The sequence below is a fragment of the Thunnus thynnus genome, chromosome 10 (assembly GCF_963924715.1).
Source record: "Thunnus thynnus chromosome 10, fThuThy2.1, whole genome shotgun sequence".
In the NCBI taxonomy this organism is placed as follows: Eukaryota; Metazoa; Chordata; class Actinopteri; order Scombriformes; family Scombridae; genus Thunnus; species Thunnus thynnus.
The window spans coordinates 5,397,933-5,416,630 of record NC_089526.1 but is presented as its reverse complement, the minus strand read 5'-3'; the positions used below and the strand labels follow the sequence as shown (position 1 = coordinate 5,416,630).

Genomic DNA, 18,698 nt, shown 5'->3' with positions numbered 1-18,698 from the left:
ATGGATAGAAACACGACTTCAAATAAATGATAATGTTGCTCCGTATCTGCTGGATGTTTAAATAAGCGACTGCTTGCTAACAAGTTTGCCACAGTAAAATAAATGGTTTTATGTCAGTGTTGTGTTCACAACCTAAGTGGCTAAAAGAAAATATTGCAGGTTTAAGCACTAATTGTTTTGTAATGAATGATGCACTTTTGTGTATTTCAAAAGTGCAGACTTGAAACATTTTTGAAAAATGCTGTCGGGGAAATCGTCTTTTCTTTGGCGCCGATGTTCCCGGGAGCTTCACACCATTCGTCAGTGAAATAGGTGACAGACTAAATGTCACTGGCTCTTGGGAATAAAAGGAATCACTGCAAAATCAATTATGCAATATCAGTAGCTCCTTCTTTTTTGTCCTCTGCGCAGCTACTCACACTCACAGGGGAAAAGTCCCTTCCAACCTGTTCAGAGACCATTAAATTAACTGAAGGCTGAATAGTGAAATGGGGCGTTTGGGAAGGGAATAAATTCAGCATAAGGCGTCTGAGCGTGCCGAGCAGAGAATGAAAATAATTCAATTATTGGTGGCTTTCTTTAATATGAGTCATGTTGCATAAAGCATGACTGTGATATTGATCCACAATGGTTAATGTTCCCCCTGTTGCCGCTCCCACTAGCTGTGTAAGGGCGTGTTTAGATTGGATTATAATCTTTGTTTGGCATGAACTAATGAGATTTCAGTGACAGAAAATGAAGGCTTTCATTCCAAAATTAGTTGTTTCTATTTTGGATATTGCAAAATGATCACAATTTAAAAGCCCTCGGGTGATACTTGCACAAAAAGAAAAGTGTTTTTGGATAAGTGGAGGACGTCTGATAACCGTTTAAGGTCAGGTGTTATTTCTTTTCAAATGATGGATATCTAATTGCTCCTCAGATGTGTTTCCTACATCCCTGCAGATCGTTTTCACCACTTACTGCAGCTTGTGTAACAAACCGGCTTCCTCCTCCTGCCAGCATGCATTGTGTTAGAAGTTTCTGTGTGAACGAACGGTGCACGTTTAGCTCTGCTTTCACATTATAGTCATAATCAGCCGAGGATGGCATCCGCATCACTATTTTGACTTTTAAAAAAATGAACAAACAGTGAAAAGGCTTCAATAAAGACGTAGGCTGTCTCTTATATAATAATCCAAAAAGCAGAGACTGCACATTTCTCCTCTGTGGGATCAGCTCGCATTTAAAATTCTGATCCACTTCAGCTCCCCGGCCCTCCACAAAAAAACCCGTGGATGTGTGATATCAGCGGAATTATTAAGTAACACGCACACACACACACACACAACAAATGCAGCTATTTACTTGCAAACCGAATTCACAGGTCGAGCCATTCACGTCTTGCTTCAGTGTGAGAAATAATTTGGGGGTTTTTTTCGGAGGGGAGAAGTGTGCAGCAGATGATTGCATATCAACATATTCAGTGTTGATGTCAGAGAGGAAGATTGTTATTCTGTGTGGTGTTCTGGAGGGTTTCGGCTCAAAGAGCAGCCTGGGCCTGGAGACTAGTGTGTGTGTGTTTGTGTGTGTGTTTGTAGCCAGACAAAGTGTCTGGGTTCACAGAAAACCAATTGAGACACCTGCTGGCTACCGCTGCCAGCCGCTGATAAAATGTGAAAAAGAATGCGTTGGGCCTCGGGCGCATACGGCCGCCTTGAAAAGGGCAGGGTGGTTTGGAAGAATCCATTTTTTTTTGTTTGTCCTTAACACCTGCCACTTTTACTGCCCGGTGGATGAACCTAATTAAATAAAACACATTAAAAAAAGGAAGTTGTACACTCTGATCATTTTTATTACAAAAAACAACGGCGGCTGCGGGCGTCAAACAGATCGAAACAAAAAAGGCTCCAGTACAGACAGGAAATAGCTGCTTGAGCAACTGACCCACAGCTACAACACCAGGATTAAAGCACTTCACCATTTATCATGCATGGAGAGGATACTCTGCGAGAGGTACATGCCGAAAAAACAAAACAAAAAAAAAATGAAAACACATCACCTCAGCACAACATCGCAACATCTGCGATAGGTAGGAAAAGGCCACAGCAGATCACAAGAACATCACACGTCGTCGAAAGGATCAGAGTTCACTTCCTGTCCCGGCAGGAATGAAAGCAGGGAACGTTTTTATTTCTTCTTTTTAGCAGGTTGAATGACATCTCCGTGAAGTGCAAAGACACCGTTGCATCAGTGACTGGCTGATTCCCAGTGTCTCCACTACCTACGATACTGTAAACAATCTACACTATAAGGCGCACAGTTGAAAAAGTTGCCCAACGAAAGAGCCACAACATCAGTTCGTAAAGGGTTCGATGTGAAAAAAGCATCATCTTCATTATCAACACTGCAGATCTGGCATACCAACTGTCAATATACCAACTGCAGGCAGTAAAATGCTGTTAAGTTTCATCTCTTTAAATGGGCACTACACCGAAAAAAACTACATTTAAGACAAAAATATGAACCCATTTTCTTTCTTTTTCCTAAAACATCAATCTAAACTTTTTTTTTGTTCCCAAATTAGGCACACGGTACAGCACAGTAAACATTTTTTTTCTTCAATACCTCTTTTGGTTGTTGACATCTAAGACATGGACACCGAAGACCCCTCCATGACTGAGAGGACAAATACTTTTTTTTTTTTTTTTTTAAATCGCACACACAACAGTTACAGTTAGCTCACTGCTGGCATCTATCCATTCAGACCTCTCCAAAAACTTTAAAGGGAGAACTTTTCCACCACAGTTTCCTTCTTTGTGATTATTAAACCTGCTTTATGACCTTGATACCAGTCTTTTTTACGGTCTCGCCTAATTATCTAGAAGGTAACGACCACCACAAATATATCTTACAAAGACATAAGGCATTAAATTCCTCATCGCCTGAATCATATCAATCATACAAAGTCTTTTGGACCTCTCATGTATGTCCACAAATTTAAAATAAAATAAACCGAAAGACCCTTAACGACCTCCGACTATTTACTCAGGAAATTGTTTTTTCTTCGACTATTTTAAACACTGATTGTCTACATTATCGATAAAACTCTAAAGGACGTAAACATGATAAAATGTAAACACTTGTTAATTTTCCAACTGGCTTGGATCTCAAAAGATATTTGACCCTGTGGAGATGTGAGAATATACTGAGTCTTCCACACATGAGATGGAGGAGGAACGAGGTAGTCCACAAGAGAACTGATGGCGGGGGGAAGGGAGTTATGGGTGATCCGGTGCGTCACTTGGACTCAGGGTCGTGGTAGTTTGTGGTTTGATATACAGTATAATCTTCATAGAATAGTCCCGTTTGTCTTGAGAATTTGTCTGATTTGGCAGGGAGAAGCTGTTGAACTCTGGTTAAGTGCTCGTTACGACGACGATAATCCGCCGTCGAAATTCTTTTCAGTCTGAACTTTCAGAAGACTTCCTGAAAGCTGTTTTTCCTGGTGAATCAGCAGTCATTTGGTCTTAGAGGGGGCAAAAGTACTCTTTTTAAGCATCAAATCAGTCTTTTTTTATTTATCTATTTATTTTTTTCTCTCATTTCTGCGCCCACAGGACCGCTTAGACGATGCGGTAATCAAACGTGTCCTTCTCGGTGTGGTCTGTCCAGTTGGATGAGGGCATACTGCGGTACGGGTCCAGCAGGATGCGGAAACAGCGCACAATGAGCAGGGCCAGGAATATGAACAGCAGCAGCACGAACACGAAGGCGGCCTTCTGTTCCAACGTCAGGTAGGAAGGCACATGATGGCCGCCGCCCGACGAGGACAACGTGCTGCTGAAGAGGCCCTCAGCCATCCTGGGCACATCCATGCTTGATCGTCTCGGCTCCAGCTCTTTGACGGTTGCTTAAAGATTTTGGAGGGGAAGATGGGCTGAGTAGACAGACCTGTGTGAGAATCCAGACAGATGGATTATAGATCCTGTCCTCTGTACGATTTGACAGATGAAGCAGCAAACCAATCTATCAACTTAATTGTAGGAACAGAAGAAAAGAAAATCTAAACATCTTAAAAAAACAGAAGATAAGAATAAAACAAAATGTGTCTCAAACCAGAAATGAGAGGCTCTCAGATCAGTTTATTTTTGGAACTCATAGGCGAACAGGCGAAAAGCTCGCTCTGTGAGTAAAGAAGACTCAAGGGACGTCTTTGGCCTTGAATTTTCAGAAGCTCAGAGGGTTTGAATTGGCACTGTGGAGTTATACAACATTTATTGGAGGCAACACTACTCTGGAGGTAGATACATCACTGGCTTCACTGCTTCATTAAACCACAGCTTGTTATTTGAACATTTCCAACCCCCTGTCTCCTAGAAATAGTGTTAATATGGAACCAGGAATTTTAATTGAGTGGCAACATTTATGTAAGTGTGTATTATAATGCACAATGATGAATTAATATCTCCTCTAAGACAAGGTTATATAAATGATGTGAACAGGTTGGACACAGATTTACAGCAGATTTATGAAGGCTGTGTGTAAAGTGGACAAATCGTTCGTCCGTGCTGTACTGCTGTAATTGTGCTACCGGGTCTGTACACACATTTATATCATGTCTATCCATCCTGGAAGAGGGATCCCTACTCTGTTGCTCTCCCATTTTTTCCCCATTAAAGGGTTTTTTAGGGAATATTTCCTTATTTCGAATCGAGGATCTAAAGACAGAGGATGTTGTATTGCTGTACAGACTGTAAAGCCTCCTTTTAAGGCAAATTTGTGATTTGTGATATCGGGCTTTACAAATAAAAATTGACTTGAATTGTTTAGAAAGACACATCACTACAGTCCAGTATCAAGTGATATGGTGAGGCTCTGTCTTATAGGGGGTGTAGGAGCCAAAATATGTTGTTATTTCTGTTTATATATTGACGTGAGCATCACGTATCGCGTCACTTACGTTGCTTGACACATGGGTGTGGTTTCCTATTATTTAACCAGTTCACTTAGGTGGTGGCGGGAGTTTTTTGGACAAAGGGAGTTGGTAGAGCTCTGATGACCGTCACCATCGTTACTATCATTACCATCATCTGTTCATCACTTTATTTTCACAGTCAGATTGCATTTGTATTTGCATGTGTATTTTTTGTGCAACAGCTGCTTGTCAGACTCTTTTTTATTTATTTTTGTTTATTTTTTCAATAAAACATCAGTAAACATCATCTGGACTTCGGGATGGTTTTGTATGGACGTGTCACATATAGGAGCCTACTGAGTCTCTTAGCGGCCTTTTTTGAAAAGTAGTCGCTACAGGGGGGGTCTGTGTAAAAAATCTAGTTTATGCTTACATGACACATATTCCTAAATTAATTAGTGTTTAAAGGATAAAGCTGGTGATGTTCCATATTTGTCTTACTGTCAAAAAACCCCATGAAAAGACCCAGAACAACAAGAAACTGACAAATCTAATCATGTGTGTCTCCGTTTTGTCTAAAAATATTAAAAACACATTAATAAGCCTTCCTTCCTTCTTCACATGAGCACACACATAAAACTGTAGTTTATTTTGACTCAATTCCATAAACAATTGTCCACAAAATCAGTGTTAATCCGCAGATGAAAATAGTCCCCAACAAATGTCCTATTTACTCCTGTTTGAGTAACGTTTGCTAGAAACTGGAGTGGCCAGCTAATTTAGGAAATTAATTGTCCTTTTTTAAAAAAAATGAAACGAAACAAGCAGTCATTAAAGATCTCTATGTCTGTCGGAAGAAATAAGCTTAAGGCTGAGTGCTACAAACAGGCTGAGTGCTACAAACAGGCTGGAGGAGTCAGAAATTATAGAGAGATGGACGAATACATTGTTGGTTTGTGTCTTTTCATGGGATTTTTTGACAATAAGAGAAATAAAGAATAACACCAGCCTTATCTTTTAATCCATACAAAGAGTTGGGAGTCGGGGGGTTAATAGAGGCCCAGCAGCTCAATTTTCCACTGGCAGCTTAATCTAGCTTCGGGCAGATGTGAAATAGCCTTGTACTCGAACTGCCGGTTTGCCACTGGTCACAGTGGTCAAAAGGCATAAAAAAACCCCTCTAAATCCATCAACTTCGGTTCAGTTCACAGCTCATACCATGCAGATCCTGCAATGTTGTCCGTACGCCATTTTAGTCTCTATGCTCTGACCTCGTCACTTCCACGATTAACACAACAAGCTCGGCACAACAGAGGTCGGGGGAGCGACAAAAATGTATTTCCCCCGACGTAGATTCAGAGGCTGCAGGTGGATTCTGGGGGTTCAACTAGTTCAGAAAGCTTATTTAAACTGAGTTATGTTAGTTTGTTAGTCAGGTTTAGTCGGATACAGAATGTTCTCATGAAAAAAAACAAAACAAAAAAACAAACATGACTTTTTCCCCCCCACCAAAATAGAGATTGAACAGGAAGAACAGCTTGCAGCGTTCTGTGTGCATCATTTGTTCTGGCAAAAAATAGAAGAGAAGACGGTTGGGTCGTCTGTTCTAAACACAGAGTGGGGGTAAATTCATTAATCCAAAAACAGCCAGCAGGACCGTTCATCGTTTGATGTTGTTTCTCCTGCTGAGGAAACTCTCACTGAATGATTACTGCGAACCAGTCTCAGAATTTGTCTTCATCTTTACAGCACAGAAGCACCGCACTCAAGAATCCTTTATATTAAACCGTAGATATGTGAGATTGCTCCAACATCTTAGGTTGTTTTTCTCGCTTAACTTCAAGGACTTTCTTTTTTCATGTGTTATTTTTGTAGTTGAGGACATCAATCCTAATCTATTCACTAACTTAATTCAGAGTTGTGAGGATATGGTTACATTGCTACAACAAAATCTATCAGAGGGAGCAACGGCAGCAGTCAGATGCAATCAACGGTTCCCAAAGTTTTTGGTTTATGATCTGTTAAAATGAAGATACGTCTATTTGTGACCCCTTGTTCTGACCAGTTCAACCAAGAGGAATTTCTTTCATCTGAATAGTTTGTTTAAAACGTTTGAAATACTAAAATGAACCCAGTAACTCACAAGAAAACGAAGCAAAGATTAGAGGAACGTAATTAGTTTTTTCCTGCTTTCCTATCCTGTTAATCTTCTCTCAACCCTTCAGATTACCCAAATTAACTGGAAGTTAAATTAAGGTGAATGCTCCTGATTGTTTTTACAATAGTCATCGGCGTTGAAAAATGTAAATAAAGCACAATTTGCAATTAAGTACAGAAGGTCAAAGGTTGAACCGGAGAGTAGCTCTGTAAACTCAAAATACACATTTACAGAGAAAGAAGGTTGTGTTTTTACTTCTAAATGGATATTTAAAAATCATTCACAACTCTGATTGGCTGATTGATAGTGTTGCTTGTAGTTGCTGCTGCATCATCTTAGAAGTTGTGTGTTTGTGAGTATAATAATCATATCTTATAACCAAAAAGGAGCCCAAACTATAAAAAACAAAGCCCAGGTCGCATCTCGTGTCCTCGCTTTACTCGATAAACCGCCTCTTCTTCTCCGTCCATTCATTTCCAGAGCAATTAGATAATTACCAGATTATCAATCACCTCTGAGAAATGTTTGCTTAGCCCGAACTCCAATCTTTTTTTTTTTCCATTTTGTGTCCTTTGGTTACGCTTCAATAAGCATGAAGAGCCGTCACAGAGACTGACAATATCACTCGGGAGGGGTGGTGTATGTGTTATGAGATGGCTCCAAGTGACAAGACGGGCAGGCGAGCTGTCTCTCTCTCTCTCTCTGCCTAAAAAAAAAAAAAAAAAAAAAATCTCTGTAGGCAACTCTCAGGAGAGAGACTGAGAGAGCAGCCTTCAGCCCTGCCTCACTGATCAGCGGCCTGTAATCCATCACACTTAAAACTCAAAAATGATATTTCACAGCGGTGATTCATTGCCCTTGCGGTGAAAAATGACGACGAAGGAGGCTGTTTTTCTTTGTGCGCCGGTTTCTCATCAGCGTTTACTGTCAAATCATAATCTCGTCTTCTTGTCCTCCAATGACACGGGGAGGTTACTGAGTATTAACACTTTAGGCCAGAAATCACTCTGCTATTTGCTTGCGGCTTATGTAATACACTTCAAAGACTCCCAACATTTACATCAGCAGCAGCTCCATGACTAAGTGCTCAGAGTTTAGAGCTTTTTCTGACAGTCTTGCACAGAGATAAACTAAACATTTAAGCTTCCCTTGACAACTTTAGCACAGAATCTGCTTTCCATTCCAACAGCAGATCGAATAATGAAAATATGAAGCTGCTTTCTGTCTTTCTTTCCATCTACGGCGCTCATCAGCAGCTACATTTCAGGGAAAAATAATGAATTCCGCAGCCCTGCAATCGCCTTCAGATGACAGAGAAGCAGATATCTGATTTTAGCATCTGACCAACACTGTACAGTATAAGTTATTTTGGGTCCAACTGTGCAGCATCAGTGACGGTTGCCTCGGTGAGGAGAGGAGATGAAACGATGCCAGGCGCTGAGATTAAAACCGACAAGGAAGTGAGAGCGACGAGGACATCAAGCCAAATTTAGAAATGAAACCAATTACATTGCATTGAAAAGTTGATCGACCCTGCAAGCTAGGTGTGTGTGTGTGTGTGTGTGGGTGTGAGAGTGTGTGGGTGTGTGTGGGTGTGTGTGTTGATTATGACTAATGGAGAATTCAAAAGGCATTAGAGGAGGTGAAATAAAATGGCTTAGGGAAGTGATTGGACTTTATTTTTCAGCATGTTGTCAATCATTACACTATATAAAATGTCTCATATTGTTACTGTACAGCAGCTTGTAGAAGAGCCACTGATGGATTGTGCAAGTACATTATGATACAATACTTTGAATTATAAGCCGACACAAACACACACATACACGCACAGAGCCAGAGCTGCAACGATTAATCAATTAATCGATTATCAACTGGTCCGTGCTTCCCAAATATGAACATTTTGTGGTTTTCATTCTCCTTTATGATCATAAAAGCCGATTATATTTGCGTTTCGGACTATGGTCGGACAAAACAAGACATTTTGAAGATTAATCATGGCCTCTGGGAACTTGGGATGGACATTTTTCACAATTTACTGACATTTTAGGAACCACATGAATAATTGATTAGTCAAAAATATAATTGGTAGATTAATCCATTATTAAAACAGTCGTTGTTGCATCTCTAAAACACAAACAAACAAACACACACTTTCCCAGCCCTAGTGAACCCAGTGAAACAAGAATTTGAACATGATTTTAAAAAATGCAATTTTACTATAACAAATTACATTTTTCACACTAAAATATGTATTTGTGAAAAATATTTTATATTATGTATATATGTTTTATAGTAAAAATATACATTATAGATGTCTAGTTTCATATAAACATATTTTTCAGAAAGGAAAAAAGATAAAAGAGGGAGTGACAAAACTTAAAACGTGAGCCATCTAGATTAGTATATGCATAAGTATGCATGTAATAAATTATGAATGCAAAAGTGTGGTGATCTGAATATGAATCCTGATACTGCTTTAATTAATTTATTTTTCCTGGTCCATCCAAATGCAGACACACCCGCAGTTTCAACGCAGGAATGCTCAACAACAATGCAAAAAAAAAAATGATGAGCCGCCATTTAAAATGAACCTATTTTATCTGAAACTGTCTCAGCTGTTCATGTCTTTTAATTAACCGGTTGCACATTATCAGCTTTACATACTAATGAGCCGGTCTATGAGCCACAGCTGGACTCCTGGCTGCACACGTGGATGCGTCAAAACGCGTCCAAAGACAATCTTTCTCTTCTCCGGTCACATTTCACACCTTTCCCGCACAAAAGTCAAAATATGAAATAAACGCATTTCAGAAAAAAGCTTCCCCCCCTTGCTAAATATGAATATTTGTCGTGTGCGCATCAGCTGCAGGTGAAAGTGACCGAGTCTGTAAACACTAACCTGTTGTTATCAGGGGAGCTCGGGAACCGTCAGCGCCAGCAGCTCTCCATTCCGGTAGATCCGACGATTGTGTTTTCAGGCTCTTTACACAGAAAACAAACAGCGAACAGACGCGTCCTCGCAGACCGCAGGGCTCCTCACTTCATGACAGAAAAAGCCTCGCAGTGATGTGTTTTTGTCTTTGCTGAGCCGGGCAGACCTCACCCTCTGCTGCTCGCTTGTTTTCTCTCTTTCTTTTTTTTGCTGCTCGTCCTGACGCGCCGCTCATCCCCGCAGACACACACACACACAGGCAGGGATGTAGTGGTACCCCGTCGCTACTGGCAACCTGTTGCCATAGCAATCCTCCAGGTAGGCTATATATTGCAGGCGGATGAGGGAAAGGTGTGGCACTCATATGCTCTTTGCAAATTGAGTCATAATCACAAATATGGTGAAAAAAAAAGAAACACATAAACATAATAATTCAAAAAGTGCATCAGAGGAGGTCAAAATGTGAGTTTATAGTGACTTATTGTGGTCGTTATGAGGACACTTTGTTATAATGTTTACATGTTGGCATATTCTGCAGAAACTACGCATTTTAATAAGAGATGACACCCAGCAGAGATACACCCACCCGGTGGGAAATCACTGCAGACTTTGCTGCAGACTTGTAGTTGAGTAAACTCAGGCTGGATGTGGGCAGCAACAATTTGGGGCTTACGGTGTGATGGGCATCTCAAGCAGAAACGCTCGTCCCTTGAATTTTTTAGTGACATGCTGTGGAGTCTTTGCCGTCTCATTCTGACAGACAAAATCCCTCCCCAGAGCTCTGAGAGGACGTGACGGTCCATGAAGGGGTCAGAGAGTGACTGTGCAGGGAAATCTGAGGTTACATAATGTCCTCAGTCGACTGTCAGCATCCCAAATGCTGGGCTGCATCGCCACCTGGTGGAGATTAGTGAGAACTGCAGCTGGTGACAGATGCACTAAATCCACTGAAACTCAAGATTACTGTTTTTTTTTTTTTTCTCCCTTTGATAAGCGGTTTCCCACCTTTACAGGTTATATAAGTCTGAGGGCGACTGAATAGAATAAAAGGCTCAACTGCAGGAGAAGAGGATGTCTATTTAAGGGTTTAACTTCAGTCATCTCTTTATCTATGTACACAGCCCTTTATGTAAACTAAGAGTCCCCTAGTGCTGGTCCCCTTGGGTTCAGTCAGGCGTTAAACCCTTAAAGGAATAGTCTGACATTTTAATATGCTTATTTGCTTTTTTTTTTTTTCTACCAAGAGTTAGATGAGAATGAGGATGAGAATCTTTTGGCTGTAGCTTCATATTTACCAGACGAATATAATGGGACAGATCTCATCTGAATAAGCATATTTCCAGATGAGATGTCAGTCTATTCCTTTTAACTCAAGCCCCTTAAGTTAGTCAAACATTAAACCCATAATCATTAATATAAGAGCAGTAAATTAAAGTAAATTCTGTCATTTTACTCCTTAAATATTCTTGTTACATGCATATTTCACCCTTAAGTTAATAAGAAAAGGTGTTTTTAAAGTACAAAATTAGTGATTTTGGATGTTGTGATCTTGTAACTGTGACTTGACAGTTCTCAAGAGGAGTGTAAACACAAAAAACCATCTCTCATTATGTTTATCTGTTATAGGTCAGTGTTTGACAACTTCGGGGTCATCGTTCATTATTTTTTTATTTACTTAAATTACACTAAAATACCATATGCCATCCTCCGCTTCACACAACAACTTGACATGTCTTTAATAGCTGCATTAATGAGAATTTCTGACCCTATAAATAAGGTCAGAAAAGTTTAAGAAACCCTGTTTAAGGTTATAATTTCCCTTTTTAGATAAGCATGCGAGCGCCTGTTACCTCATCAGGAAACTCTAATAATTCATGACCTAATTTGTACCATTTTGTCCGTAAACATTTTTACACTGAACATAAAGCTGGAATTGTACCGAACAAGCTGCTTTAATAATGTATCTCACACTCTCAGTATAGAAACACACACACACATATATATATATATAAAATACACTGTACACAACATGGTTATGAAAGCCTGGCTGTGGAGTTGCCGATTGGACGGCTATGACAGCAGCTGTAGCCGATTGGTTCTTGCTGCTGCTGTGTCAGTCTCCCGGTCCTCAGCTCATGCTTCAGAAGACAAAGATCAGAGAAAAAATTAAGACTCTACTTTTGCACAGTTTCACCAGATTACAGTGACAGTTTGTATGTAGATGTTGTACGTTATAGTCCATCATTGTTTATACACATATATATATATATGTAAAGTATATGCATTCTGTATATATTGTCTTCTTCTTTCACCTACTTGCCTGTACATAACTTGCTGTATGTTTACGTGTGCTTATCTCTGTTTAGCTTGCTGTTTTATCTGTTTGTGTATCTTCCTACATTTGTATGCAAGTACACCGAGAGCCACTAGAAACTGGAGACAAATTCCATCTGTGTCCAAACACGCTCTGCCAATAACGTTGATTCTGAGGTTGCTGGAACAGATCTATGCATCATTACAGAACTAAACTCAATGAGCACTGATTCAAGTGGCTTTACTGAAAGTCTTTGTCTCTTGCCCTGCGCTGCACCTGTGACTGACTACTGGAAAAACAAAGCAACAGTTTGATTGGTCTGCATATAAACACTGGCTGGTTTGCTGAATCTTGTATAATCAGATTTGATTCAAACTTAGTTTAAAAACTGTAAGGATTCATTTTACTTTTAGATTGTTAATCATTTAGGAGAAAGATGTGAAATATCTGCAACAAATCAGTGAAACAGTATTTCTTTGTCTCAAAACGGACACTTAATGTTAAGTTAATCACTTTACGATTTCATATTTTTATTAATTTTCTAGTTGACATTGTGAGTGTATGTGATATTTCATTATGTGTAGCTTTGTATTTTGTATAATGTGTTCTGTGTGTTTTTTGCTTTGTACTGTTTGTTATTGTGCTGATATATGTTTTAACTGTAAGGGACTGCAGATGAAAATTAGCTTGAAGCTAAATCTGGTACAAAAAACTGCACACTGTCCCGATAAATAAACACAATACTTATTTCCTCATGTCAGTCTAAAGCTCAGAGCTGTTGTGCTGCTTTCAGTCCCAGACTGTTGTCATGTTCACACGACGAGGATCCACAAACTACACAACCTATCTCAGATGAGGTTTACTGATTACAAGATTACTCCACTGAGATGAATCATATTCTCCCATCAGATTGTTTTGCACGTGCACATCAAACAAAAGAGCAGGTGTAAAAATAGCAAAGATGAGATTAATATCATCTTAATATGAGACACAACGTAAACTCACCACTCAAATCCAGAGAGAAACATACTTATAAAAGACATAAACTAATGATTCTTTGTCAGAATTAGATAAATAAATCCAATGAAGCTTGTTTGATGACTTCTGTAGTAATAATATAATCAGTGGCTGTGTGCTGCGCTGTTTTAATTTGGCCCTGTGTGTGTGTCACTGGACGCTGCTTTTCTTCTGTCTCCGAGGTGCTTCAACTACAGGCACATTCTGTTTTTGGCTATGAGAAATTCAAACATGCTTAAAAACTGTCATAGCGTCTGATGATGAGGTGAAGACACATATTAGAAGTGCTTGAACTAGAGGACCTGTTGGGGTTCTGTCTTAAATAATTAATCTGGGGCGGACAAATCATAGGAGTCTTCTCGAGAAGACTTATATTAGACAGATAAAGATGGATCAGATCATCTGAGGTGGCTCTATGGTGACCAACGGGAATTCAAAAGATATTCCCACAGACAGAGAATCATGATGACAGCTGACAGTTTTTCAAGGTTACCTTTATTGTCTCCCGTAGGATAAAACAGTCTCGGATTCAGGGAGCTGCTGCAACGTCAACATCAAACATTACAATGGAAACACATAAAATAAGAAGACACACGTGCAGAAGCTCATTCACTCAGCTGAAACTACAAAAATTCTGAGGCAAGTCACCTCAAAGGATGCTCACTTTAATAAATAAATTACAAGTAAACAGACAGATTTCACTTTGCATGTTTACTCCTTACAAACAAACCCTGCAGGTGTCTCCCTAACCTTCGGTCTATCCTCCCAGAGATGCCCATAAATAAATTTAAGTCATGGAGGGAGAAATTAATGTCTTCCCAGATAGAATTTATTTTAATGGAAAACAGCATCATAACATCTGCTGCACGGTGCTGCATACCGGCAGTACTAACAGCTGACTGCACTGCATCACTACAATCTGCACCTGCTAAACTACACAACTTAAAAACATCTTTTTGTAAATGTTCGGTTGAATCATTCAGATGAGTCAAATATTGAGGAAGGTTTTCAGTTCAGTGGATTTTTAGTCTTTGGTCTCCTCATGCATTAGTCACCGAAGGCCGAGGCAGGTCCAGCTCATCTCGCAGCCCCTGCAGGGTGAGCATCCTCTCTGCTCTCTCCTGTCAAGTCCTCCAGAAGTGAAATCTTGCAGAGGAGCTCTACCTGACCTTGTAAACACAAATCCTTCCTTTGGCTAGAAATCAAATTTCCTTTGTTTGACTGCTAAATATTTGGACGGAGCTATACAGACGAACCGGAGGAAGTGGATGAGAGAGAAACTGATACTGATTTTTTACAGGTGGCAGAGAAATTTATATGAACTCCCAGCTGATGCTCCCACAACATAATGGTCATAAACACATATATATTTAGCTTAAATCATAATGAGCTTTCACATGCTGATAGGGAAACCAAATTCTTTTGAATCAGAGCAGCTGAAAGCAGATATTTATGCAATGAATGATTAAATATTTAGAAAATTATTCCTGAAAATGACAAGGATTCAGTTTATTTCCCTTGAGGTGAAAGGAAATTCAACATTTAGACCATCATGTGATGCTAAAACTCTCAACTGAAATTAAAATAAATGAAATTAATTGATTAGATTATCAAAAGAAAATGAATTAGTAACTTTTTTGATGATTGAATAATCATTTCAGCCGTTGTTTACTGGTTCCAGCTTCTCAAATGTGAAAATCTGCAGCTTTTCTTTAACATATATATGATAGTAAACTGATATAACTGACATTAGAAGACATCACATTAGGCTCTGAGAAATTATAACGGGTATATTTCACTTTTCAAACAAATATAGCCCAGTTTGACACTAGTGGAGTAAAATCAGATCCTTATACATATTTATCTGGCCAACAAGGCTGATAGGGGCATCAGTAACCTTAATACACACAAACATCATGCAAATTGTCATCTTAGCAGCCTGGAGGAGAAAAAAAAAAAAAAAAAAAAAGAGTACAGTGCCAAAACTCACAGCCAACACATGCTGCATGATACGATGCCAACAACTTGGCAGCTGCCGGTTCAGACCTGCTCATCACCTCTCGATACCTCTCAGCAGTTCAGTTATCCTTTTATTTTGTAAATCCTACCTGGCTTGTGTCAAGATGGCTGTGAATCAAGACGTGAACTCCGTTAAGTACAGACACACTGATCGACCCCGGCTGGGATGCCTGATTTTGACCCACAGGACACGGTAACCTGATGATGTGTCTGACTGCATCAGAACAAGTACAAAAATAAATAAAATATATAGAGATGCTGCTTCACTTTCAGCTGCTTTAGGACTAAATTTTGGCAGCTTTCTCTACTGTGAACTTTTTAGAGTCTGAGGCACAATCACAGCAAATGAACGAAGGGTCATAACCTCACCTAAAGCATATTTAAGAGCTGTGTGAATAATCTGGTTGACAATGAGGCAATCAGGTCACATTACTAAACATACCCAACCTGACAAACATTGAAACAACCATTAGATTCAGTTAAATGGACCCAAATTCAGACACTGACACAGCATATATGCTTAAATGCAAGTCAAAAAAAAAAAAAAGAAGCAACTTACAGTTGGCCGCAGGCAGGTAGTCGAATCAGGCAAACATTTCCAATGAGGGCAGAAAGGCCAGTCGTCAGGCAGATATCCAGTCGTCAGGGAGGAAACAGATAACAAGCAGGTAACAGGTGGGCAGATAAAGGTGACAGGAACGGCTGAATGACTGCAGCACCTTTGAAACAGAGAATCTGGCTGAAAACTGGCCTGTATATATGCACCTTCTGTTTATGAATGAGGAGCAGCTGGCTCAGCTGGTGATTGGGTGATTTAATGAGAAGAGAGGCTCAGAGAGGACACCTACAGGGCAGGTGAAGCAGGATAAGGTTTACGAAAATTTCAGAACAGACACAATAATAATGAACAGATTCCAACAGCTGATCAGGTCGCTGCCTACAGGGGACATAAAGAGAAAGAGACTAGGGAAGAGAAGCAAGGGAGACAGAGTCGGACAGAGAGCTAATAGAGACCGACTTGGATGGAGAACCAGTAGAGTCACACTGGAGCTAAAGTTAAAGAAAAGGAAACATAGGCATAAGCTCTAACAGGCTCTGGTTGGGAAACATGTAATTAATCTGAAAATAAAGAGACAGAAAAGACTCAAGCAGGTATACTCTCAGGTTGAACATGCATCTGATTCTGATCCATGAACAGAGAAGAAACAGGTTCAGACTCGAGCTCACAGAGAGAAACAACTTCAGGCTCAGATAGAAAAATAATTTCAGGCTCAGACAGAAAGATTCAGGCTCAGAAAAGATTTGTTCAGGTTTAGAGAAAGAGGTTCAGACTCAAACTCAGAGACACGTTCAGTCTCATACGGAGAGAAAGACGCAGGCTCACACTTTAAACTCAGACCCTGACAGAGTGAGACAGATTTAGACTCATGTTTGGACAAATGGACTAGTTGAGACTACGGCTCAGAAAGAGAAACAGGCTCAGGGTCCGACAGAGAGACACCTGGAGTACTGGGACACTGGAGAACAAATAGATTAAGGAGACTGAAGGAGAATGCTTAGGGGAAGGTTAGCGATCTGAGAGGCAGAGGGCAGACTGAGATGAGCCTTTTATAACAAAAAAAAAAAAACTGCAGCAGAGAGGCAGAGAAGCCGGTTGACAAAAGGAAAGAGACTGAGCAGAGAGCAGAGAGCAGAATGGCTGGTTAATGAGCAAGCAGGGTGAACAACCAACTTGGAAAGTGAGGAGTTGACTGACTGGATGACACCAGAGACAGTCAGCAAGCAGCAAAGGATTTGAAGTGTTACGCAGCAGAAAAATGTGGCTCAAGAACCAGAGAGAACAGGCCGGGACCCAGAGGGCGCTGATTTAATGTGAACCCTGGAAGGTAGATGACAAGCAGAGAGTCCACAAGTGATGCCTGCTGATACCGAGGGCAGATCTCCAACTGATTTTTAAATATATAACAATATGACTCATAACAAATATGTTGTATTTATCCCACTAAACCTCCTCAGCTCACTCCCCCGCTGTGGCTGATTACTGCGTAATTTGATACTTGATTTTCAGTATTGACATCAAAATGATTCTTTATTCAATAACTTACTCGGAGGAATATGTACATGTTTTCCAACAAAACCATTATTTCAATTTAACAAGAGAAAACACTTCAAATGTCAAACGGTCTCTTAAGCAGCCATAAAAGAACGCCGCCTGAATTTAAAAGATCTAAAAAACTGCTAAAATTATGACTTCAATTCAGAACTACGTGAAAAATAGACATTTGATTCCAGCTTTTGGTAGTTTTTCATTCAGTTTTCGATACTCTTGGTGTTGTATTTTTGCAGTAGACATAGAAAAAGTCTGAAATTAATCTAAAAAACATTTCCAAATGTTCCGAGGAACCAATTATATACAGCACATACATGCACGAGTGAGTAAGGGAGTCCTGATTGTGTCATTCTCCTCATACTGAAAGTGAAAGTTTCACTTTATTTGCAAAGTCAGCGTAAGTGAAGTGAGTTTTGCCAGTAGCGAAACAGTATCAGTGCAGAGAAAATTTAACTATATGTAAGAATGACGAACAGTGCTTACACTACTTAAGCTCAAAGAAAAATATGACTGGCAGTCTAATCCCTGTTGCGGTGAGAAAAAGTCTTGTTTGCTTTGTTATAATAAATAAAAGCCAATTGCAGAATGGGGGCTAGAAATGCACGAATGAAAATATTTCTCCAAATCTCCCTTTATTCCCCTGACAGGTGCCTTTCATGTCGCCTGCTCGCGACAGTTTATATAAAACCAATTTCAAAGAAACAACACACTAAAAAAGTGAACACGTATCTTTCATGAAAAACACTCGTGCTGACAAGCAACAGATATATCACAAATATGAGCAGTAATCCCGAGACCGTGAACGCTAAATAAATGGTGGATGAAGAATAACTGAAGGCAGAGGCAGACCTTTGCAGATGTCAGGCTGCTGCAGGAATAATTGCTCATAGCTCTCTTTTGTCAAGAATTTCCAGAAACTAGGAAAAGTAATTTGACCATATCACTTAGACTCATGCAACAGTTATGTAACCCAGAATTTGCATTTAAAAAGGTATGTCCAACACTTGCAGGCAGTTCACATTCAACTTGAGTGCACTCTACTCTGGGGAACGCTCGAGAGTCGCATATGTGGACTGATGAGACAATTTCTTGTGAGCCTGTGGTCTTGCCCTATCCCCGCGACACGCGCCTTTCATGTTGCCTGCATGGCTTACAGAGTTCTCAAATTAAATTTTCTAATGAGGCCGCTGTGTGTGTGAGAAAACACGTCAACCGCACACTTCACAAACTTTTGCAGTTCTGGAGCTC

General features: G+C 39.9%; 1 protein-coding gene across 2 annotated transcripts; it reads right to left on the bottom strand.

The window, feature by feature from the left end:
- Positions 1 to 2,627: 2,627 nt before the first annotated feature.
- On the bottom strand, positions 2,628 to 16,206 carry LOC137190870 (cortexin-3). 2 transcript variants are annotated; one of them, XM_067600565.1, is made up of 2 exons: positions 15,900 to 16,206; positions 2,628 to 3,933 (listed from the first exon to the last, which is right to left on the bottom strand). In XM_067600565.1, the coding sequence occupies exon 2, from the start codon at positions 3,855 to 3,857 to the stop codon at positions 3,606 to 3,608; it is 252 nt and encodes an 83-aa protein (XP_067456666.1). In that variant the 5' UTR covers positions 3,858 to 3,933; positions 15,900 to 16,206; the 3' UTR covers positions 2,628 to 3,605. The 2 variants fall into 2 exon arrangements, with proteins under 2 accessions (XP_067456666.1, XP_067456665.1); XM_067600564.1 differs by lacking the exon at positions 15,900 to 16,206 and adding an exon at positions 9,958 to 11,409.
- Positions 16,207 to 18,698: the final 2,492 nt, after the last annotated feature.